Consider the following 24,673-nt stretch of genomic DNA (forward strand, 5'->3'; position numbering starts at 1 on the left):
CCATCAAAGTGCAGAATTCATAATTGACCAATTACAGTTAAATATTTAGCCTCTTTCACAGGCCACAATTAAAAACAGAATCGCTGCGCGTGAAAAAAAGGAAAAAACCCAAACTCATAGTTGACCACAAAGTACTGATGATGGATCAGAATAAACCATCCACCTCTTTCGCTTGAATTGTCGTGTTGTTGTCATTTTCTTCAGCAAACATATGTGGCGGTATGGGAGACACACTGTCGAGCATAAGTTTTATTTATTTTGATCTGGTTTCGTTAACACTTTCAATTTCTGTATATTGAATAGAGTATCAGCATTACCAGGGGAATCAGTAGCACGACATTGATTTCAATTAATAAATGTGCACAAAATTATCACAGCCGAACAGTAGCAACCGATTAACCTGTTACAGACGACAAGCATATTAACAGTTGGGCTATACAATCTACTACTTCATTTGATCGAAGATATTCAGATGTTGATTTCAGAAATCTTTTACTTCGTTTGTTTTGAACATATTTTTTGCTATATAACACCTCATGAGTCAGAGCTTGTCGTTTATTGTTGCTGCCGTTGTCGATAACAGATGACAGCCGTCTGTAACAGGTTAAACATCACAGATTGTTGTACGTAAATTCTTCGATAAAATGAAAGGTGATCCAGCTGTTAGCGACTTTGATTCGTAAAACCTTTACTCGCATGTTGCTGTTCAATTTCTTTCTCTATTACCGGTGTCCGCAACAAAATATATAAAGTGTTTTGCTATTTTGTGATGTATCTTAGTGCAAATTTACTCCTCGATCATCAATATATCTTCTAAGAAAATTAGATCATGTTTCGGGTAAAGTTGAAAATAAATTATTGGCTAAATTTGGTATAATTTGGTGTTGTTTAACAGAGTGATAATAATGGTGATTGAATGAATGATTAAATTAAAATTAAGACAAATGGGTTGGCTCACTCGGATATCAGTGATGATCAAAATGTTAGATGATTCTTTAGCCGGATTGTCGGTTCACTAAGTTCTATGTGTATGATAGTGTAATTTCTTACATTTTCTTGAAATGTTTTACTGATTGCAAGTTGCAATTTGCAACAAATGGTCAAATTTATTTCAACTCTCGGAACACATGCATTGGACGGTTAATTTCCTAATTTTTTGTAATTTCGGGCGCCTATACCGGCAAATACGACAAAAATCAACGTAGAACAATTGCTTATGTGATCTGTTATAACGAAACTTTTCATCTGTTGAAAATACTTTGAACAAACGAAGTAGTAGAATCGGTCAGTGTAATACCATCAGTCAGAGCTGAAGGCCAAGAAAACCATCTTTTAGACGATTATTTCAATATTTTCGTAACTTAATATAATTCCTTCAGCTAGAAATTTACTGGGGCTTACTCCGATGGAGATAAACGTGGAATGCATTTGATTTGTATGTAGTGTTCCTCTTTCATCAAAAAGAATTTGTAGAATTTTCAAAGACTATTTTTATAAGAGAACTTTATTTTAGTCCTCCACTGACATAACAAAACAAGCTAGCAGGTCCCTGTTTGCCATTCAGTCACATAGCAAATCAGGTTACCTCAAAGTCTTTGTTACTAAAAGATTACTTTTTTTTACGTATGATTCTCAATCTGTGTATTTCGACGACGATCTCAATTACAATTAAGTGCATCACCATATATGACAATTAAATAATTAAATTTGTCATTTCCTTTTCTTCAAAGAATCGCTTAGTGTTTGATACATAGAATATTCTGGTTCAGTTGCATAAATCTATTACTTCATTCGATTTAACACACATTTAATCGGATGTCATTGGTTATTTCTGTTGCGTTCCGTTGTTGCTGTCGATAACAGATGATTAGTCATTTAAGGATGTGATCTTATGATGGGAGAACCCAGTGGAGAAAAGAATCATTGCCCTAGAATATCGAGGTAGCAATATACAAACAGAGCAAAGCGAAGACAAACAGATTCTTTGCTATTACGTCTGTATTGCCATTATTTTGCTTTAAAGTCTAGTTCATTAATTATGTACACGTTACATGCAAAATGTAGGTATTTAGTGATGCTGTTCCCAAATGTCGTCACGCACTTAGGGGCAACGTTTTGTTGAAGAAACGCTAAATAAAATTTTTTCCACACAAAATGTTAAAATCGATTGATATGTCGTTTCGAACACCATCAATCTACATCAAAAATAGAGGAAGAGACACGCGTCACACTCATCATTTATGTTAAAAAGAGGATTTATTTCAGAGTGTTCTTCCGTTCAACATAATTTAGACAAAAAATTCAATAAAGTTTTATTGTACCTTATTGGTTGAGATGTGTTGTTCGGTTCAGTGAAGAACTGGACGCATAATAAAACATATAAAATACCCGAAATGTTGAGGTTCCAGCCAAAAGAATTTCTAAGTTTAACTAAAGTTTTCAGTTCTAGTGAATGTAAATTCATTTCCCGGATTAATTAGGGTGCCTCAAAGTTCGTTAAATCAGTTTATATTATGCATTTTCACGTACGTCTATCAGGGACAAACTCACGGATGTCAATTGGATAATAAGATAATTGAAAGTGAAAATGATTTGGCTATAGTCGATGGTATTCATTAAACAGACCAGCACATAACGTGGATATAATCAAAATATTCGCGAATTTGGTTTTTCCCAGTCATTTGATCGAACATTTTCCGAATGTGAAAGAAGCATTTTCGATGAATCGGAAATGTCGACCTATAAGGTGGAGCGTTCGCTGAATATTCCCATTTAAGTGATTTGTACCTAAATTCGAATAATATTCCAGCAAACAGTTTCAGTCGAACAAATTGACTTGAACTGTGTCTGTCGGACAATCAATTAACCCATGTTGAACAGAATCGTATCGAAAACTTTTCGCTGAAGTACCACTGGGTACATTGAATTTGTCTGCAAATATTTGTGCAAACGAATCGTTTAAGAAGAAGCTCGCTAAGAAGATTTTGATTTTGATCGAACTACGTACTACGTTAAAAAGCGTAAAATTCCAATTTTATGAGTTTTTGGTGTAAAATAAATTTAATACAATTTTTAACATAAAAAAACTTTTTCTATAATCTCACGAGTACTTAAACACCAATCGTGCAATTCTAATCTTCGAAATTAGTTTACCAATTTTTTAGGTGGGTTTCAATAAAACTAAAGAATTTTTTTTTGATTAAATAGAAGTGCGACACCTCTCGATAAAAGGTGTAATTTAAATAGAATTTTATTTCCTTCCTTTCTTAAACTTTCAATATTTTTAGCCCCGTACGAAGTACTGGGGGCTTATAAGATTAATATGCCGTTTGTAACATGTTGAATTGGAAGCAGACGGTAAGGGCAAAGCAATTGTCTATGTTCATAGATAACGAATCCGCAATAAAAAAAAATGTCCGTCTGTCCGTCTGTCAGTGACCCCTCTAGCTTGAGTAAATCACAACCTTTTTTCAAAATTCTTTTTTTCCCCGATTGGTATCGACAAAAGAAAGGTCAAGTTCGAAAATGGGCATGTTAGGGTCGGCCCTTCCAGAGCTAGAGCCCTATAGGTGTTTTTTAGTCTTTCGACGATATCTACCGAAATACGCACGCAATAGCTGCTTGTGGTATATCAAATGAAAGGTATTGACGAGTAGAACAAAGTTGCTGAACATTGTTTTTGGGTAAGATGCAACGCGGGCTCGTTGGGAGGGCTCAAAGGTCGTTACTCGGCCCTAAGTGTTTTTTGCACATAAATCGAGTAAATCTCATCCGATTTTGTTAGTTTTTGTTTCGTTTGAGAGATAATTGAATGCCGAATAGAATGATGGCAAAAAAAGGTTCAAATTTGGGCCCTTGGACTAAGGCCGCTACTCGGCCCTAAGTGTTTTTTGCACATAAATCGAGTAAATTTCAACCGATTTTGTTAGTTTTTGTTTCATTTGAGAGGTAATTGAATACCCAATGGAAAGTTGGCAAAAAATTTTGGGTTTCTAAAATAATGTCGTAAATTGTTGGTTTTATTTGAGAGGTACTTCGTACGGGCCTTCGTAATTGCGCTATGCGCAATTTTAAAAATGAACACTTTCAGTAAATTTGACAATGCCCAACTTGACTTGCATTTTGGTAACAGACGCATTAGAGGGTTGTAGACGTATTAGGGTTCCGGGCGTATTACGGCTACGGACGTATTATGGTTACGGACGAAATAGGATTACGGGTCGTACGGGGCTAAGTCGCAGCAAACGCTCCGACTGTTCTGATGCCTTGTTTTAATGAGTTTTGTTTATCCGAGGCGAATCCGATGTCAATAAACACAAGAAAACATGACATTCAATTTGTATCCCGACTTTTGTGTAGGATTTTACATGTTAAGGCCTTCGAAATTTCATGGAATTCTATGTAAATATATCCCATAAAAAGTTGGACTTGGACATAACATAGCATAACATAGCAATATGCCACACAAGATTTCGATTTACATGTGGAATTTTTTCGGTTGATTTATCGTAAAATTTTATGTGAAATTCAACATTGGAATGTATTGGATACATTGGATGCTGCTGAGTAATTCATTAATTCGGAAACAATTTTATGACTCGTGTGTTTTTGACGACCTGCTTCGGCAAGTGCAGCTGTATACCTCGTCTATCGAAGACAGTTACCGACTATTCTTGCTTTTATCAAAAATTGTTTACCTCATGTAATGAATTATTTTCGCAACATTCGAAGTAAAATCTGCGGGTGTAAAGGGTATCTTATTGTACCTCCTATGTGCTGCAAAAATTCATTTTTCGCAGGGGGCCCGCAAAAGAAAAATTCACTTTCACCGCACCTACAGTTTGTTCAAAAATGAAATGCACAGTTTTTAGTATTTCGAGACATTTCAAAATTTCAATCTGTCAGATAGTAAAGGATGCGTTTAATTAACCGGCGCATTAACAGATTTGAAATTTGAATGGTTTTTTCCACAGCTACAGATTTTTACATGTTAAGTTTCTAACATTTTTTGCAAATAGCATTTTAATAGTAGGAAACTTAGATTTCGTCAGAAGAATTTGCGAACGGAAAAATGTAAATTTATTTTTAGTCTGAGTATTGTTCTACATCTATAATTTCTCTTAGATCGTGTCTTTATTCAAAGAAATCGATGGCGTTGTATACAGCGGCTAACTGTTCAACTTCAATTAGCAGCAAAAAATCATCACGGAAAAAAATTCAATTATTCGAAGCAAATTTAATGTTGGAAATTTGGTTCGAATATTTAAATATTTGTCACAAATATTTCAAATATTTATGAGAAATAAATTCAAAATTATTTGTGACAAATATTTTAAATTATTTGTCACAATTTTTTTTAAATATTTATGACAAATAATTTTGAATTTATTTCTCATAAATATTTGAAATATTTGTTGCAAATTTATAAAATATGTGTCACAAATAATTTAAATATTTGTCACAATAAATTTGGAATTTATTTGTCACAAATATTTAAAATATTTATAACAAATAATTTAAAATTATTTTATATTTTGTATATTTGTCACAAATAAATTGCGAATTTATTTGTTACAAATATTTACATATTTGTGCCAAATATTTATATATTTGTAGAAAATAATTGTTGACAAATTTTTTTTCCCTGATGCTTATTCGTGTTTCCAATATCGTCACTTCAAGTGCCGATAAAACTTCTTGTAAAAAATTTGCTAAATGTATGAAGCAGACGGTCTTTCTACAGATTTGAATATTCAAAGACCATCGATTTGTTTGAATAGAAACACGATCTAAGAGAAATCATAGATGCACGGAAAAAAAAGATTTGGAAAGAATTGTTTGCTAGAAATATATTTATAGTTGTGACAAATATATTTATATTTGTCACAAAATTTCAGGTAATTTGCTTGTCACAATTATATTTAATTATTTGTGACAAATTATTTCAAAATATATTCGTTACAAATATATAAATATTTGTAGCAAATATGTAAATATTTGTTACAAATATATTTAAATATTTATGACGAATTATTAAAAAAATATTTGTGGCAAATAATTAAATATATTTCGGATAAATATTTATATATTTGTAACGAATATAGTTAATTATTTGCTACAAATGTTTATCTAATATATTCGCCACAAATATTTATATATTCGATACCAATTTTTTACATTAAATTGGTATTGAATATTTCTTTTTTTTTCCGTGTGTAGAACAATACTCAGACTCAAAATAAATTTACATTTTTCCGTCCGCGAATTCTTCCTACGAAATCTAAGTTTCCTACTATTAAAATGCTATTTGCAAAAAATGTAAGAAACTTAACATGCAAAAATCTGTAGCTGTGGAAAAAAACCATTCAAATTTCAAATCTGTTAATGCGCCGGTTAATTAAATGCATCCTTTACTATCTGACAGATTGCAATTTTGAAATGTCTCGAAATACTAAAAACTGTGCATTTCATTTTTGAACAAACTGTAAGAGATAAAATAAACCACATAATTGAGCGGAAATCGTTGTTTTGAAAAGTCTGGAGTCAACCACACGAGTCCGATTTTCCGCACAAGTATGTAATCTAGTATTTTAGTTCTTGTGTAAAGTTGAAAATTCATGTTTACGGCTCCACCTCTGATTAACCTGTTACAGACGGCAAGCATATGCCCAGTATTATTATCGCGTCTATTACTTCCATCGATCAAAATATTTTTTACCTGTCACTGACGGCAAGCATATTTACAGTTTTACTATCTGATCTATTACTTCATTTGATCGAAGATTTTCAGAGATTAATTTCAGAAATCTTTTACTTCATTTGTTTTAACATGCTTTTTGCAATATTAGACCCAATTAGTCAGAGCTTGTCGTTTATTATTGCTGTCGTTGTCGATAACAGATGACAGCCGTCTGTAACAGTTTAATCGGTTAATTTCAAATCTTGTACTTCAATTTTTTAACATGCATTTTACTATATATTATCCTGATCTTGGCATTATTTATGTCGTCGTTATCGATAACAGATGTGACAGGTTAACTAGTTTTGTAAATATTCGACAATTCGTTTCGTAGGTACATTTGCTGTGATTGTTACACTTGTCCCAGCGAGGAACTGCAAACTTTGGTCACGATTTATTTTATGTAAAAAAAAAGAAAATTTCTTGCAATTATTGTCATCGTGCTCCTTTTAGAGGTGAAAAGGTTTCAAATAAGTTATTGTCACCGTCACCATCAGGTGATCGTGGAGACCATCTGTCATGCCATGCCCTATGAACTGATTGAACAGAATCATGACGGAACAATTATTTCCAGTCTGGATTAAATGTCCAAATCAATAATGAAAATTGGGTTCCCTACAAACTCGATCGATGTAATGAACAGAAAACCCGTTGCACTTAGTGGCATGCGTGAATGTGTGTGTATTAGTGTATTACATAATAATTAGTCAATTCTGATGAATATTAATTTATTCTGTTTTGATTTCCTTATTTTAACAACAATGATTGATTGCCGTAGTTTTCCATTTAATACAAAATGTTCCAACATTTATAATATCCATGCCGGTCGGTGACCGGTCCAGTCAAGTCTTGTTATAACCGATAGTTAACTTCTTTCTTTTTTTCAATAAAAATAACTCCGAACGCCAGTTCATTTTCATTTACAATTCCATTACCCATATTTTATGCATTCAGTACTTTACATTTTGGTCTCTAATGTAAAATCGTCTACATACGTGAGTCCCAAAGTATGAAATGTGCTTTTTCGACTGCCCGAAGGCAATTTGATATGTTAAATCATCTCGCATTGGGTCACATAATCGCAATGATAATACATGTTTTGCGTAAAATATACACGTAATTATTTGTGAACCTAAATGTATAACGCAACATGTATGTTGAGTTGAATTGACTACCTATGGTGACTACATGAGTCAACATTCATTCAGGCACGTTTTACGTACGGAACGCGAACAAATCAAAATTTATTAGCTCGATACTTTGGTCATTTTAATGGCCATTTGGACGTTACATTACTTACGACTTCTTATAATGTTGAAAATCTTGTTGGTTGTAAATGCTCGTAAAACAAATAATAGAAAAACACAAGAGACGCGTTCGATCGGTTGCTTATTTTTAGAATTTTTATACTTTTCACTAAACAAAAAATGGAAACTTATTTTCAATGCACTGATTTCGTATTCAAAAGGTGTTGCAGTTCAACTAAAAAACAAGAATAGACCGGCTAAAGCCTGGTGAGGTCTTTTTTCTTTTTTTGTGGGCAAGGCGGAAGAATAGCTTCATCAGTCGATATCCAGCTGTTGAAGAGTAAACATCTCCACTTACGTTTTACTAATTTGGAATTCAACTACCAGTTTGGTAGTCAACTATCATAAATTAAACTTTAAATAGGCGAGCAGTTAAAATATTTTTGTCAGTCGGTGCGTAGTTACTATTCGAAAACATCTTTCCCTCTACGTTCAGTAGTCAATTATAACTCAGCTACCAACTACCAAATTTTTGAATTGCAGTGTCAACTCTGAGCTATCGGTTATCAGATCACAAATAATTATTATTTGCCTGGTGTTGATATGCTCACTGTAGCTTTGCAATTTTGAATGTCAATCCAGCTCGCAACTACCAAAACTACCAAAGCTACCGACTACCAAATTTCCGATTTATAAATAGCCGAGCATGTAGAATAATTTCGTCAGTCGATGCGTAGTTCTCGAATAGTAAACATCTCTTCCCCAAAAATTACGTTTGGTAGTCAATTATAGCCTTGGTAGTCCAACTACCAAATTTTCGAATTGCTATGTTAACTGTGAGCTATCGGTGATCAGATAACAAATAATTATTATTTGCCTGGTGTTGATATGCTCATGGTGGCTTTGCAATTTTGAATGTCAATCCAGCTCGAAACTACCAACTACCAAAGCTACCGACTACCAAATTTTCGATTTATAAATAGCCGAGCATGTAGAATAATTTCGTCAGTCGGTGCGTAGTTCTCGAATAGTAAACATCTCTTCCCCAAAAATTACGTTTGGTAGTCAATTAAAGCCTTGGTAGTCCAACTACCAACTACCAAATGTTCGAATTGCAATGTTAACTGTGAGCTATCGGTGATCAGAAAACAAATAATTATTATTTGCCTGGTGTCGATATGCTCAAGGTGGCTTTGCAATTTTGAATGTCAATCCATCTCGCAACTACCATAACTACCAAAGCTACCGACTACCAAATTTCCGATTTATAAATAGCCGAGCATGTAGAATAATTTCGTCAGTCGGTGCGTAGTTCTCGAATAGTAAACATCTCTTCCCCAAAAATTACGTTTGGTAGTCAATTAAAGCCTTGGTAGTCCAACTACCAACTACCAAATTTTCGAATTGCAAAGTTAACTGTGAGCTATCGGTGATCAGATAACAAGTAATTATTATTTGCCTGGTGTCGATATGCTCATGGTGGCTTTGCAATTTTGAATGTCAATCCAGCTCGAAACTACCAACTACCAAAAATAGCAACTACCGACTGAGAGCTACCAAAACTACCAAATTTTTGGAACAGACAGACGGACAGACAGACAGACAGACAAACTGGCCATAATAGGGTATTTTTTCTAGAAGAAAAAAGACCTAAAAAATGTGAACCTAAACTAGATGCCTAGGGACATCAGATGTATGTAGTTTACAACCGGAAATCGTTTGTCCATTATAATCATTGAATCTGTTACTTCTTTTGTTTGGAGTATCACCTAGTGGTGACACTAAATCTTTTACTTCATTTCCATCTGGATATTATCGGCTATTTTTGTTGTCCTTGTCAGGTCTGAATATGATATTAGTTCTATTAAAAAGAAGTTTAGAACATCGCTTCTGTCGACGAGTAGAAGATTACTGGCGCCCCTACTTCGTGTCCAATCTTTAAATCAAATTTAATTGACAAATAAAATGCAGGATTTTACTTGCAGCACCCTCCGAAAGTGAGTCATTACATGTATGACACTAACATTAAAACTCACTTTCGCTTCACAGGCCTTGTCAAGCAACATAATTGTTTGTAAATTGTTATACCTCAACAGCACGACAAGTATAAAGGAAAATCAGGATCTACGAAGAACACACATTCGGAAGAGCAGGTCATGTGTACGGACATATTAGGAGACTCTTATTAGAAGTATAAGGAACGGAAAATTGCAACTTTTTGGTATGAGAAGTGTATTGTGATGTAATCATGAAATCTATTACTTCGGTTGCACAAAGTTTTGAATAGTGTTTCATAAATCTTGTACTTCGTTTTTTTAAACATAAATTACGCATTACTCATAGGTGACTCATTTCGATCGATGCTGTCGATAACATATGATTAGCATATTGTAACAACGACACTTTAAGTTAACGCTAGCAATCAACAACATACTGAGGGATTCTTTTGAATTTCGACTGACCGAAATCGGCGCTATTTTTTCCGGGACTTTTTTATATATGCCTAGTTAGACCTTGGTGCCTAGGCCCCAAAACCAGTCTCAGATATTTTTGATCTTCCATACCTGGCTGGTTGTAAGTGGCCAAAAGTCGAAAAATTAGGCTTCGTAGTTCGGATTTCATTTCAGTAAGGTGGCGAGGACACGGGCGTGTATGGGTTCGTTGGAAAGCTGAGGTCAAGTACTCCTGGGGCAAGTATTAACTTCATAAAATTTGCTGATAATCGGCCGAAAATATGACTTCTGGAAAATTTCTCAGAATCGATGGAACCTCCGTGAACTTTGATGAGAGCTGTGACCTCACTAATGCAATTATTTGATTAAATTATTACTTATTATGAATGTGGAAGGCCTCAGCTTTACAGCGATACGCATATTTACTAGTTTGGCGGAGTGAAACACACAGTTTTCATCTGTTACGTAGTCACGTACCAAACTACTAAATATGGATATCGGTGTAAAGCTGAGGCCTTCCACATTCATAATAAGTAATAATTTAATCAAATAATTGCATTAGTGAGGTCACAGCTCTCATCAAAGTTCACGGAGGTTCCATCGATTCTGAGAAATTTTCCGGAAGTCATATTTTCGGCCGATTATCATCAAATTTTATGAAGTTAATACTTGCCCTAGGAGTACTTGACCTCAGCTTTCCAACGAACCCATACACGCCCGTGTCCTCGCCACCTTACTGAAATGAAATCCGAACTACGAAACCTCATTTTTCGACTTTTGGCCACTTACAACCAGCCAGGTATGGAAGATCCAAAATGTCTGAGACTGGTTTTGGGGCCTAGGCACCAAGGCCTAACTAGACATATATAAAAAAGTCCCGGAAAAAATAGCGCCGATTTCGGTCGGTCGAAATTCAAAAGAATCCCTCACTGTGAATTCGGGCGATTCCTGAAGGGCTTTTGATTTTTTGTACAATTTTCGGACGTTTTACGAATTAGTTACACGTAGCACCTGAGGGACTTTTCCGAACCAGTCCGGCCCTGACTGACAAACATTTATTTAACTGACAAATTTGCCAAATTAAATCAAATATACCAGCAAGGTCCACTTCCACTCCGTCCACTTTGACAATGATAAAGATTTTACATTCCACCACTATCGAATCGTTCATCATTAAAAATTACATCAAAACATAAGATGTAACAAATTTCTAACACTTCCTTCAATTACCTTTCCGTTACCATAACATCGTTCATTCAAATCTCTACGTAGTCTGACATTCAGTTGATGTCAACGATTTTTTTTCTTTGCTTTGTATTTGTCACAACAAAAAATGCTAAATCTTTCTCTTCTCTATTTCCATCGACGGTCATAGTTCTTACGATAAAGATCTGGTAAGTACGAAATTGACGTTAATCGTTGGAATTCCAATTAAGCATAAAAAGAAACCATAAGCCGGCTTGGTATTTTTTATTTTATTTTATTTTTTCTTCGTTCATTTGATATCTTCGTAATTGAAAGTGATGCTTTTTTATTGGCGTCTTTTCATCTGTATCAAATCACCCATTCATATGAGTACACATATCACTTTGTGTAATGAAGTTTTTTTTTGATTGAATAAATGGATGAAAAAACCGAAAACACCAAAACTTTCTTTTGGCAAATATAATTACTCTGTTGCGTAACATCAGTTTTTTTCTCACTATTTTTTGCCCTTCATCGTCGAATTTAACAGTCAAAATGTTAATTAGTTCTTAGACACAAAATAAATTGTTTGTTATTTGCAAAGCATAAAGAGTTGGATAGACATAAATAAAATGTAATTGGTGAGCGTCATTTGTGGGCTCGTAAGATGTGGATGTTATCGAAGATAGAACAGAATACGCTTACAGTTTGAAGATCACAAGGATGTGCAATTTCAATTCAACTTATGTGATTCATTCCACATATGATATCCACTACACGTTGCTACAAATAAACGTAAATATGTCTGTCCTTACCGTACTGTTGGTAATGTATGTGGAAGAAGTAGAGGCTAACAGTTGAAAGAACTGACAATTAAGCGAGCCTAGAACTGATTCTTTTATTTTGCAGTAGTGGAGTACCCGGCTTTGCCCGGGATTACTTTCTCTCAACACTATTTTCACGCGTTAAAAATATTTTCAATGCGTCAAAAAAAATTCTTCCCAAAGTATTTTCAAGCGTCAAAAATTTTCACGCGTTACAAAAATGTTTCACTGTTCAAGGAAAGCATCCACATGAAAATGAACAAAATTTCACGCGTTTGTCCTAACTTTTTCTTACTTCTTTCTTTATCTGTATGCCAAGTTTCAAGTCTCTTGGACTGTCCTTCTGGGTTTCTATAGAGAGACAAACAAACCAACATTAAACTTTATAAAATGAAAGCAAAATAAAATGATCGAATGATTGAATTTCAATTGTCAAAAACCAGACTCGATCATTTTATTTTGCTTTGATTTTATTATAGATTTCCCGCTTATTCATGACATTCATTCACATCGTTAAATTTTGAAAAGAAAGGACAGTCCAACAGTTGGGATAGTCTTTCTCATTCACGAGGATTTGTGGAAGGAAATTTTCTATTTCTATTTACCGGAACATTTTCCTTGATTGTGCAAGAACAAATGAAAAGTACAATTGTTGTCCAATAGTAAATGAAGCACGAGACCTTCAAATGCTCACACAAGTTAGCTTAGCATGTTTGGTGATAAAACGATACAGTTATTTAACTTTCATATACTTTTCGACGCATGTACAATGTATGTCGTACATTTTGTTTATAATTCGACAGAGGTGTACATGTAAAGAGAGTATGACTAATCTACTATAGTTTTATTGTCCGATGAATGAATGTATGCATATTGATAGGCTTTCCATATATTTTATGACTAAAGAAGCCACTAGAATCGATTTACATTTTTTCCCAAATTTTTTAATTTCAGAACTATCAGCACTACATCTTCCTCCTCTTCAGTATCTGTTCCCTCTATCCAATCAACGGGCTTTATAATCATCTCGAACTTCCACCATACCGATCATACTTCAGTCATATAATTCGTCATGGCCCACCAAAATCATCTATCGACCATTTGACTTACACTTCACCAACCGAACCAACATCCATCGATTTCAATTCTATCTATCCGGAAACACAACATCCATCTATTTCAAACTTTGCGCCCTCACAGCATCCAACACTAAACGCTTTCGGTCGGTCATACACATACGGAAAATTTGGTCCACCAGTGCTAAATACTTTCGTACCGAATATTGGACAATTGGCCTATGTCGTTGATGGACGCGTTCTGAAACAATACCTTGTTGTGGAGGACCACGACGATGACAATTCGTTGGATTCGTTCATAAACAATCCGTATACTGGCCATGGTTTTAAGCCGTACATTCCATCCAATTTAAATGTTGCTCAGACGAATCGAGAGAATCTTGGATTTCCGCAGACCCAGACCCTAATCAATTCAATACCGTTGCCGACGAACGCTAATGCTTCTCCCAGCACAGGTGCGATTGCCTTAGGATCGGGTTCGTTGGGCTACATTCGATTGCCCAACGGAGCTATTTATCTGGGATCTGGTTCTCTGGGCTACATCAACGATCAGCAGCGAGTAGATGCGATTCAGAGTGTACGAAATCGACAGAGTCCAGCAGCTGGACCGCTTAGCTTTGGCCATACACCTAGATAACGAGTTTGTTTCCTTATTATCCTGTTCCTATATATTTTTACGTTTCTGTTTAGATTTAAACTTTAGACATCCATTGCATTTCTATCAGTAGTTTTATTCTGACTAGTCTTTAAGTTTACACAATATTTTGTGCGCTGTAAAAATAAAAACAAATTGCTTTGCTTGTGCGTCGAAGTCTAATTGGATTTTTGGATGAGAATCAGGAAGTGAGACGTTAGTTTTACTATTAGAAGCAGAGAGTTCAATAAACTCCTTACTGCGAGTGAATCAGCTAAGTTTTGAACATTTTTGTACATTATCAATCGAGAGAGAGAAAAGCCAAATTTATGTGATGTTTACTTTATAATTTCGTTTTTTTGAATTATTATGGAATTAAATTAATTACGACAAGTACATAAGACAGACAAACACAGAATGTTACACATTTGTAAAGATCTCTGTGAAAATATTAAAATTCAATATGAACTGGTTATGAGCCGAGAGGGAGTGTGTTAAGTGTTGTAATTATGAAAACTTGTCTTTAGCCACAATAAAAGCACTAAAAATCACTAACAATGCATTTTTCCTCATTCCCATAAGCTAAGCCTCATCAGTGTCTCATAAGTTTTTAGACCCGTACGAAGTACTGGGGTCTTATAGGTTTGTTTACGCATACGTTTGTAACACGTCGAATTGGACTCCCTGAGTAAGGGGAAACCTATTGTGGTTGTCTAGAGATGCCAAATCCGCGAAAAAAAATGTCCGTCTGTCTGTCCGTCTGTTTGTCTGCACGATAACTTGAGTAAAACGCATCCGATTTTGAAAATTCTTTTTTTTCCCGTTTGGTAATGTCAAAAGACAGGCTAAGTTCGAAGATGAGTGATTTTGGATCGACCCCTCCCGAGCTGTGGCCCAATAAGTGCTTTACGGTTTTTCGAAGATATCTCCGGACATTTAAACGTTAAACTTGTAAGTGATACGTCAAATAAAAGGTATTCGACAAAAAAAAAGTTTATGGAAATCGGATGACCGACTCGTGAGTTAGACCCCTTGGTGTGGAACAGGCACAGGGCGGCAAGCAGTTTTTGCTTGTAGGTCGGCCAAATTTCAACATATTTCGTTCGTTTTAGCTTTATTAGATAGGTATTGACCGTACCAATCAGGGAAAAAAAAGTTTTGAAATTATGTTCTCCGGAGCGTGAGCTAGGTCTCTTGGAGTGAGCTCTTATCTGGCTACTCGGCCGTACAGTGAACATGGAGTATTTTGTCAATATCTCGAGTAAATTTTGACCGAATTTCATGAATTTTTTTTTGTTGGAAAGGTATTAACGAATGTAAAGCGTCGGTACTATTTCCGGTCTCCTAACAAAATGGCTGCCGGCGGCCATATTGGATTTTAGTAAAACGATATAAAGTGGGAAAATTTGTACTTAGATAGTTTTTGTTAACAGAGAAGTAATTGGTTATGTGTGGGGGGTTTTAGGAATCCCATATGTGGACTTCTATATATATCTATATACAGCTATATTGAGCTATATGCAGGCATGTAGAGCTATATAATAGCAAATTCATTTGTGAAATGTTTATTTATAGGAAAATATAGGTAAATATAGCGGTATATAGCTGTTTAAATAGGAATTTATGAAATTTGACTTCGTACGGGGCTGTCTGTATTGCCTCCGGCAATTTATTTGCAAGGCAAAGAGTGGATAATGTAAAGCGCGAATAGCTTTTCAGCAGAGAAGAAAATGAAGTAAGAGAAATGAAGAGGCTTTTGATACGAATAGGTGTTTCGTACGGGTCGGCGTTAGCTATGTTTTTTTTCGTATGATGCAGCGCATGAATAGGACTTCAAAGCTCTGATGCTTGCAAAAGGAAAAAGTTTCCCTTTACGATTTTTTGCGACTACTTGTTCGTTTCAAGTAATGACGTACATTTATTGAATTGGATGTAAGATAGATGGATGAAATACGATTCGAAGATGAGTTTAGCAATACATCCTATATTAACTATTTTCGTAAAAAATACCGAAACTTCTAGCTCGCCGTTGGCCAGTGTTTTATCAGTTTCCATTTCTTACGTTCCAAACTGTGCTTTCGGTATGTAAGCAAACATTGGTTCACATTTACGCAGTTTTATGCACTTTTATGCACTGTAGTACCAATAAGCTATTTTGGTAACTAGTTAGTGAAAGGGTGTTGTTTTGCGCTCGCTTCGCTCGTATCAGCAACACCCCATTTACTAACGTGTTAGCAAGAAGATTTTATTTTTATATTATCTTCGTCACGTATTTCCTACATCGTTTAGGAAAAATGTTGTATCTAACTCATGCTTAAAGGATTCTTTTAGCGAATTCAATTCCAGAACTCGCCTCCGTCTCGTGCTGGAAACCTCTCTCTCTCCTTTTAGCATACGTTACGAAAATAAGTATTTCCTTACGTGCTTATGATAAGAACAGATTTTCCGCTCCATGTCAGCAGCCAGAAGTATCGAATATAATCTCTAATTTTCAAACTTGTGTCTATACCCTAAATGGGCTCTAGCCAGAAAAATGTTTCTTGAGTCACCATTGAGTTATTTATACAACAGAGTGATAAATGCTTTTTTAGGCATTAGATGTGTAGATTGTCACTCGAGGCCGTAGGCCAAATGTGACAATACACATCGTGTGCCAAGAAAAGCATTTATCATCTAGTTATATACAACGTATTTCGCAATAAAGGCAAAGGAAAGTCCTACTTTTCGTCACTTGTTGCGAAAACTATTTTATGCAACTCGAGATCATAATGTTCAAAAACTGCGAACTTAATATCCCTATGTTGCATAAAACGTTGTATGAATCTCGGTGCAAAATACTTGATTAGGCTCACGATGTGTATTATGACACACGGCCTGCGGCACACATCTAGAGACTAAAAAGGTACTTCGCATTCGAAGTCATAAACAACTATTACGTGTGTGGATTTTGAGGTCCAAGCTGGGGGCAAGAGTATCTTGTATAACTTGTATATCTAGTTCCCAACGTTTTTTCTCGGTGTGTAAATGATTGTGTGGTTACATCGCTCGTCTTCGGGTCGAGCTGCAAATGACACACTCATTAAAATTAAAATCCCCAAACTTGTCCAAACCTCTCCATATTTATTATATGTGACAGTTGGGATCAAGAGTCGGTATATTCCATCTGTCAAAGTGACGTACGTTTTAAACGTCAAACCAAAAATTTTCTGCCAAATAGTTAAGAAGTCGCCTAATTTTCCTCAATTCTATCAGTGGAAGCGACTTATAGAAAAATAAACGATTTTGTAATTATTTGCCTAATTTTTTTTGGTTTGACGTTTAAAACGTCACTTTGACAGGTGGAATATACCGACTTTTTATTCCAACTGTCACATATATGGAATAATGCAATAGTTATAAAAAGTAGAAAAGTGGAGTTTTCGTGAGAATGTTGTTGATGCGAGACGAAGCCGATGTCAATAAACACACTAAAACGAGACTTTTCATTTTTATCCCGAGTTGTGTAATCGATTTTTACATGCTTTTGCAACATAAACTCATTTTCTTGTTTTCCCTAGGTGTGTAATAAGCCATTTTCCACCCTAGGGAATTCGATTGCATTGGTTTGGAAGCTCTATTAAAACATTTTTTTTTGTTATTTCATTGCAGTTATTAGAATGACGAATTTATTTAAATTATTACACACAAAGTACAATTTAGATGTTCTGTCTACTCAATAATTGTTACTATAAACTATGTCCTTTACATCAAAATTTTGAAAATATAATTTATGAACGACACAAAGGAGATGCAATTCGTAATCTGATTTTTTCTGCTTTTTCTTTTCTTAAAAAAAATATTTTTTTCTTATAAAATTAAATGTAAAAATACTAATTAATTGTAAGAACACAAAAATCTTTGTTTATAATGACTTATAGGTAGCTATAGTTTCAGTTTTTATTTCTCGAGTTTATTTTTTTATTCTTTTTTTCATTTTTTTAATTTTTTTTCATTTTCTATAGTTTTTACACCGTCATGGTGCACATGTTTAATGGTATTTTCATTGTTCATGATGCATTGTGCTGGACATTTTCCTCTACTAATTCTATTAACTTTTTGTTTAACGATTAACTACATTATAAAAATACATTTTTGTTTCAAAATATTTTCGATTACTTCTTCGTTAACACAATTACACTGTTTTGCAAGGTAAACATTACCACTTTTGTATCTAAGCTGTTCTTACTGTTGTTCTCAGTTTCATCATTTCTCTCAATTGTCATTTTAAATTAACTTACAAAATGAGAGAAACCAGTGAAACGGAAACAGCAAAAACAGCTTACGAAAGTGGCAGCATTTACATGTGCGAAACAGTCCTCATATTTTTCAAGAATTTCTTTTGATTGGTAGAATATTTCCTCTAAAATTTCGATCAAACTTAATAAGCACCAAAGAAAAAATGGAAGAAGTAGCTGTGACAAACTACATTTCATTTGCCTCACACAAACATATTCTTTCATGACACAAAAAAGAAGCTTTTGGTCGTCCCAATTGACATTGATTGACACAATAAAACTTTTAGAATCTAAATTTCCCAGCTTAAGTTTGAACACATCCACTAAGAAAATACGTATAAATGTGGCACAATAGATAGTCTGCGCAAATGACGTATAAGTCAACTTATAAGTTGGAAATTCTAAGTAACTTTTCAGAACTTCTTGTATGAAGATGTGACTTATAATTTCCAACTTATAAATTAATGCGTCATTTGCACAAACTGTCTAATATGCTTTTATATGGTAACACGCAAAATTGTGTCCGTTAAATTCGAATGCTCAAATTAGTCTGAAAAACCAAGGGCCGCCCTACTTTACATTCAATTTTTTGCGAAAAAGCTCTAAAAAGCTATCGGAAAAATGAAAATTGAAAGTGTTCGGAACGTGTTAAAATCATCTGTCATTAAGGCTGTGTAGGTAGGTAGGTAATAGAGAAATCAAAGCACAATTTTGTAAATATTTTTCTAGTGGCCCGACAGTTGAGATCATAAAAGCTATCGAAAATAAGTCACAGTTATATGATAACCATAATCTACGTAAAACAATCACAATTTTAGAAACAGCTGCCGCAAATTTCAATATTTTGATAAATGCGCTCAACTGTAGTCAAGACAAACAATTTAAAAAAAAAAAAATTAATAAAACGACCGTACGTTTAACAAATTCACATCGATAAAGCATATCCCTAATTGATGCGGTCAAAATTATCCTCTTCGTCGCTAACATAAAGGTCGTATATTCGGGTTGAATCTGATAGCACCGATGCGGTTTCACAATTGATTGATGTTCTGAAAAGTCGATTTTAATTATCGCATTTTATATAACATGCATGTAAAACGAGATGTATAATAATGTTCGTTCACGTTGCGGTATGGAATCAATTCATAGGTTGACACGTTTCTGTCGCGGGTGGTATTATAGTCTGGTTTCTTTTGTCGAAAAAAGGGCTCTGCTCGATTCAGAACTTTTATGATTTTTGATGGCGGGATTTGATTGGGGCCGAACTACATTTGTTTGTTTCTTGGGTGTTTTGAACCGGTAAAAACCGGTTTTAGTGTAAAACTTAAAAGTGAAATGTCTCCGTCAAAAGTGGATATTTTTTGATGATTGGACTAGAATCTGTAAGGCTGGCTCAGTACCAGAAAATGGAGTCGAAAAAAACTGATATAAGCTAACGAACAGTCATATTGTGGGGAATCATTCAAAGACACTTCGCTCTAGTAATTCATTCGGTTAAAATAAAAAATAATATTCGAAAAGTTCAGATAATTTATCGTTTTATTAAGAAAAAAAATGTCTGTGGGAAGGGGGGTGCTTCATATCGGTATCTTCCTTTTGTACGTACAAGCTCTGACTACTAGATCTGAAAGTACTAATCACTAATCAATTTAGAAGTGGCCAATCATATCCTGTCGTCAAAAATCAAAAAAGTTCTTAATCGAGCAGGATGACATAAGAACCCCGGACTATTCTACTGGGATTAAACGTTCGATGTTTAAATATTTTTCGATTAATTATTTGCAATGATTTCAATATTGAAATTATCGAATTGAAGTGAGAGAGAGAGAGAAAAAAATGTTGATTGATTTCAAGCTCTGCTATGCAGTTCAGGTTGCGTAATACCGATCTGTATTTTAACCAGTAAAAATTTGTGAAATTATTTTGCAATTCGATTTATGAACGACACAAAATGTAAACTTTCAATTAAATATTTAATCGACATAAAATGATCGATTTTCTAATCTGATTTCGAATTAAAATCTCGATAAATTAATTAATAAATCTGGTCAAAAGTTGTGCTCTAGACGAGTGGCTGCATCGAGTCGATTAAACATTTTCGGCATATTTTCAACTTAAAGCACTGATGACTGACAGTATAATGCTCGAGAATAAAAGTCGTGCTCAAGTTTGAAAAGGTTCATCGCCAAACTTATACAGTGGCATTCATTAGGTTCTGTGATGTCTATGCATCAGATTTGAGTGTAGCTCAGTAACGAAGCATTCTGAATTTTTAGCAAATTTTTACTGTGTCTACGTCTATATGCGACATAGACCTAAAGCAATGAAAAGTTACTTAAATGTATCAGAGCTTAGAGTTAGAATCTAATGATGAAACTTACGTGTTTACCAAATTGTACTCATTTTCATCTTCTTCCTCTTCCAACACGTCCAGCATTTTTTTCTTTGTCTTATTTTTTGTCGATGTTTCTCTACTTTTCGCTTTTAGTAATGTTTGGCCGGATGATTTATTTGTCGTTGATTGAATGGATGAGTCCGTCATCGTTGGACATGAGCTGGAAATTTAGAAATGAAAATAAAATATTTTAAATTTTTACAGATAAGAAACATCGATCTAAAATTTATCAACTGACTGATCGATAGGGATTTGTTTACCAAGGGAAAAAAATATGAAATTCCAACAATAGTGCCTAAATCGATCGAGTTGGAATGCCCTATATTTTCCACGAGGTGAACACGACGTTTTTCATGCTTGCGGTGTGATAAACCTTATTTCCTCCACTCAATAGGCCATGAGAAAATTTAGTTTTTTGGATGACTCTGGAAATTTATTCATTCTCTCTCTTCCCGCATAATATACTTATTTACCCGCAGAACTCGTATTCATCCCGAACTGACAGATCACTTTGTTTATGTTTTCAAAAATGTTATGGAAGATGTTTTCGTTTCGTGGAGAAAAACGGGTAATCCCACCAGACACACATGAAAAACGTTGTTTTCACCTATGGAAGAATAGGAAATTTCAATTCGAGCGAATTGCACTATTGTTGGAATTTTCTATTTTCTTCCCTTGGTAAACAAATAACAATTGTCAATGTCTTTCAAGTTAAAGGAGATAAAGTTATTTCCAAAAATATTTTACTTCGTTGGTTTTGACATATATTTTTCATTTAGGCGCTCACTTCGTTCGGGCTACAACTCTTGCCTGAAATCTACCATCGTTCACCACAGAGTGTTTATTTCCAGGCATCAATAACGTTATAACCGAAATGATTTCTGTTACTCGAATATCGTTTTTCGGAAAACTAAATCAATTCGGTTAATCCAATAACGTTATTCAAAATAACGAACTAATTTCGGTTAATTTATCACAAATGCATGCAGATTAAACTAAAGATCACTTCCAAGGGCTGAAAAAATACAAACTCAAACTCACAGACACAATTAATCGATCTCTGTGGGTCGGGGTCCATTTTTGTATGGAAAAGTTAGGGACACTCTCCGGTACATTGTTCGTTTTTAATCTCTGATCGATAGTGTACAAGGGTGCCACTCCATCCTCGTCCTAAACGATTTCGCTCAATGGCGAAATGTGTAACAAATGACAAATTGACGAATGTGGAAATCGACATTTATCCAAAATTACACATTACTCGCGTAAGGATAAGTTCGGTTTTTTCTCATCAGGATGTTCTCAAAAGAAGGATTTTTGGGTCTATATGTGTATCTAGGCGATTTACTTGCTGCAATTATTATATAGTAATTCACAAAAGCATACATATTACATATCAAACACTGGGTAATACTTGAGTATTAAACGAAAATCATGTCTAGTGCTTGGTCGTAGACCGGTGAAATCCTCTGAGTCGACTTCTTTTGGGATGCTTTTCAGACCACCTCAGTTGCACGCTGTCACAGGGGCTATTTAATGAATATAGTAGTCATAAAACTAGAATTCAAGCCATTTCAGGTACCCTCGTCCAACTTTAGGAAACTGTGGAAAGCTCTCGGGAAGGTGTATTGACATTTTTCCGTTATTGTAGAAAAGTCTAGACCTTAACCTTCAAAAACTAGTATTTTTATGGGTCTATCAAAAATAAAAGTTTTGTAGAGAAATAGTTATTTTCATCATAAGGAGAGAAATCACGAAATTACAGTATACATACGTTACGTATGCAAAAATAATTCTCGTTGGATACGAGTTCACATACATAATGTGATTGAGTGTGTTCTCTCCATAATGAACAAACGTTTACACGCTTTATGATACGAAAAACAGAAAAAACAAAAAGAGCAAAAGAGGGTGAGAGAGTTAGCTCCGCCTTCGTATATATCAATTCAAAACAGGTACCATGCGAGTAAAACATCATTTTTATCCCTAGACCTGTTTACAAGGTCTGCTCAGAGAGAACCCAAAAAACTATGGTTTCCGATAACTTTCAGCGCGTGATTTCGTCTGTTTTCGTATCATGAAGCGTGTAAAATATATGGCAAGTTTGTTTTACTCGAAAACTTAGCGACGTATAAATAATTCACGCTGTGACGAAACTGTAATCAATCATGAACAAGATGAAGCAGTGCTCAGAGAATTTTAACGAGTAATAACTAGTAATAACAGCAGGTAAATCGCCTAGAAATATATTCACAAAAATCCTTCTTGTAGAATTTCCACCGATTTTCGTCATTTATTACACATTTCGCCATTGAGCGACCTAAATCGTCTAGGATGGAGTGGCGCCCTTGTACACTATCGATTAGAGACTAAAAAGGAACAACGTACCGGAGAGTGCCCCAAACTTGAAGTTTTCCATACAAAAATGGACCCCGGCCCTTGGAAGTGATCTTTAGTGTAATCTGCAATAATTTGTGATAAATTAACCGACATTAGTTCGTGATTTTGAATAACGTTATTCGAGTAACCGAATTCATTTCGTTTTCCGAATAACGTTATTCGAGTAACCGAGTTCATTTCGTTTTCAGAATAACGTTATTCGAGTAACAGAAATCATTTCGGGTAATAATAACGTTATTGGGGATGCCTGTTATTTCAAAGAGTGTTGTCTTATATATTATGTATGTTGGATTGATACGAGCCGCTGGCGAATTCAGAAACCGATCGTATGTGTGTGTGTGTGTATATGTGTGTGTAAAACATCATTTCAAGTACGCTGTGATTAACCTTATTTTTCCACCTCAAAAGATTATGAGAAAATGATGTTTTCACATCGCTTTCGCTTCTAGGAGCTTACATTTTTCAAATTTCGTCCACAGTAGGCAGAACGTAATACGTAACTCTTTCGGCCTACGTTATGTTAATACTGTTGGCGCTTGGTCTGATGACAGTGCGGATAGAAAATGCATATTTTCTTCTCTCCTGTTTTGACAGGGAAGGAAATATAAATTTTCGTCCCCAAACTGTCAAGTTTTATATTCGTTTAAAAAAATTTGTGACAAATTGATGTTTCGTAGAGAAAAACGGTGAATCACATTACATTGCACATATGAAAAATGTTGTGAAGAAAAGTGAATTCTTGCTCTTGTTGGAATTTTCTATTTTCATCCCTCGGTAAACAAATATCTATTTCCCACTTACAATTAGTTCAAAAACGCAATAGTGAATACTCCCTGAATACTGGAGGCCCTTTTAATTTGTGAGGACTTCAAAAACCGAACAATTGTCGTGCTTTTCTTTCTTCAATCTAATTCTTCATAATTTTAATGAGATTTTTTGAAAACACGCTAATGATTCTCACGGTGACGATAAATTTTAAATGAGCCACGTTTTAACTAATTTGATTAAAGAGTTTAATTGCGATTTCTTGAGCATGGCATTTCGGTTTTTTTTTTCTCTATTTAATTTCACTGTATCTCAAAGTTGTTTCTGTAAACTAAAGCATTTTCCATTTGCTGGCATGAACATGAGAGTTGCGATTACGAAACACAAACGAATAATCTTAAAATTTATACATGTGCCCACCTTGGTGCGATGGAAATTAATTACTTAAATTAAGTCATTTCTGTACGTACAGAAAATGTATTCTGTACCTTACATTATATATGCAATCATTAACTAATAAATGCGGTTATAATGGTATGAGCTATCTGCATACAAAATATTTAGCTGTGCAAAATTAGATAATTTTTTGGTCGACTTTATTTATACAGTGCGGCCACGGTAATTAAAGTTTATCAATAGGTGTTAGTCGTTACGTACATGTATATTATATTGTATGCATGATCT

General features: G+C 34.6%; 2 protein-coding genes across 2 annotated transcripts in view; one reads left to right on the top strand and one right to left on the bottom strand.

Annotated features, from left to right (window-relative positions):
• Positions 1-773: 773 nt before the first annotated feature.
• Positions 774-14,713, top strand: LOC119072937. Its single transcript, XM_037178262.1, has 2 exons — positions 774-838; positions 13,403-14,713. Exons 1-2 carry the CDS (start codon positions 830-832, stop codon positions 14,159-14,161), a joined length of 768 nt encoding a protein of 255 aa, XP_037034157.1. The 5' UTR covers positions 774-829; the 3' UTR covers positions 14,162-14,713.
• A 4,162-nt stretch (positions 14,714-18,875) lies between these two features.
• LOC119072913 (protein timeless) overlaps positions 18,876-24,673 on the bottom strand; it is a 36,234-nt gene continuing 30,436 nt past the window's right edge. Inside the window, exons 17-18 of the mRNA XM_037178232.1 lie at positions 20,814-20,987; positions 18,876-19,481 (exon numbers count right to left, since the gene is read on the bottom strand). Coding sequence (XP_037034127.1) covers positions 19,379-19,481; positions 20,814-20,987 — 277 coding nt within the window. The 3' untranslated portion in view covers positions 18,876-19,378. The remainder of the gene's footprint in view (positions 19,482-20,813; positions 20,988-24,673) is intronic.

This window comes from Bradysia coprophila, assembly GCF_014529535.1.
Source record: "Bradysia coprophila strain Holo2 chromosome IV unlocalized genomic scaffold, BU_Bcop_v1 contig_84, whole genome shotgun sequence".
Classification (NCBI taxonomy): domain Eukaryota; kingdom Metazoa; phylum Arthropoda; class Insecta; order Diptera; family Sciaridae; genus Bradysia; species Bradysia coprophila.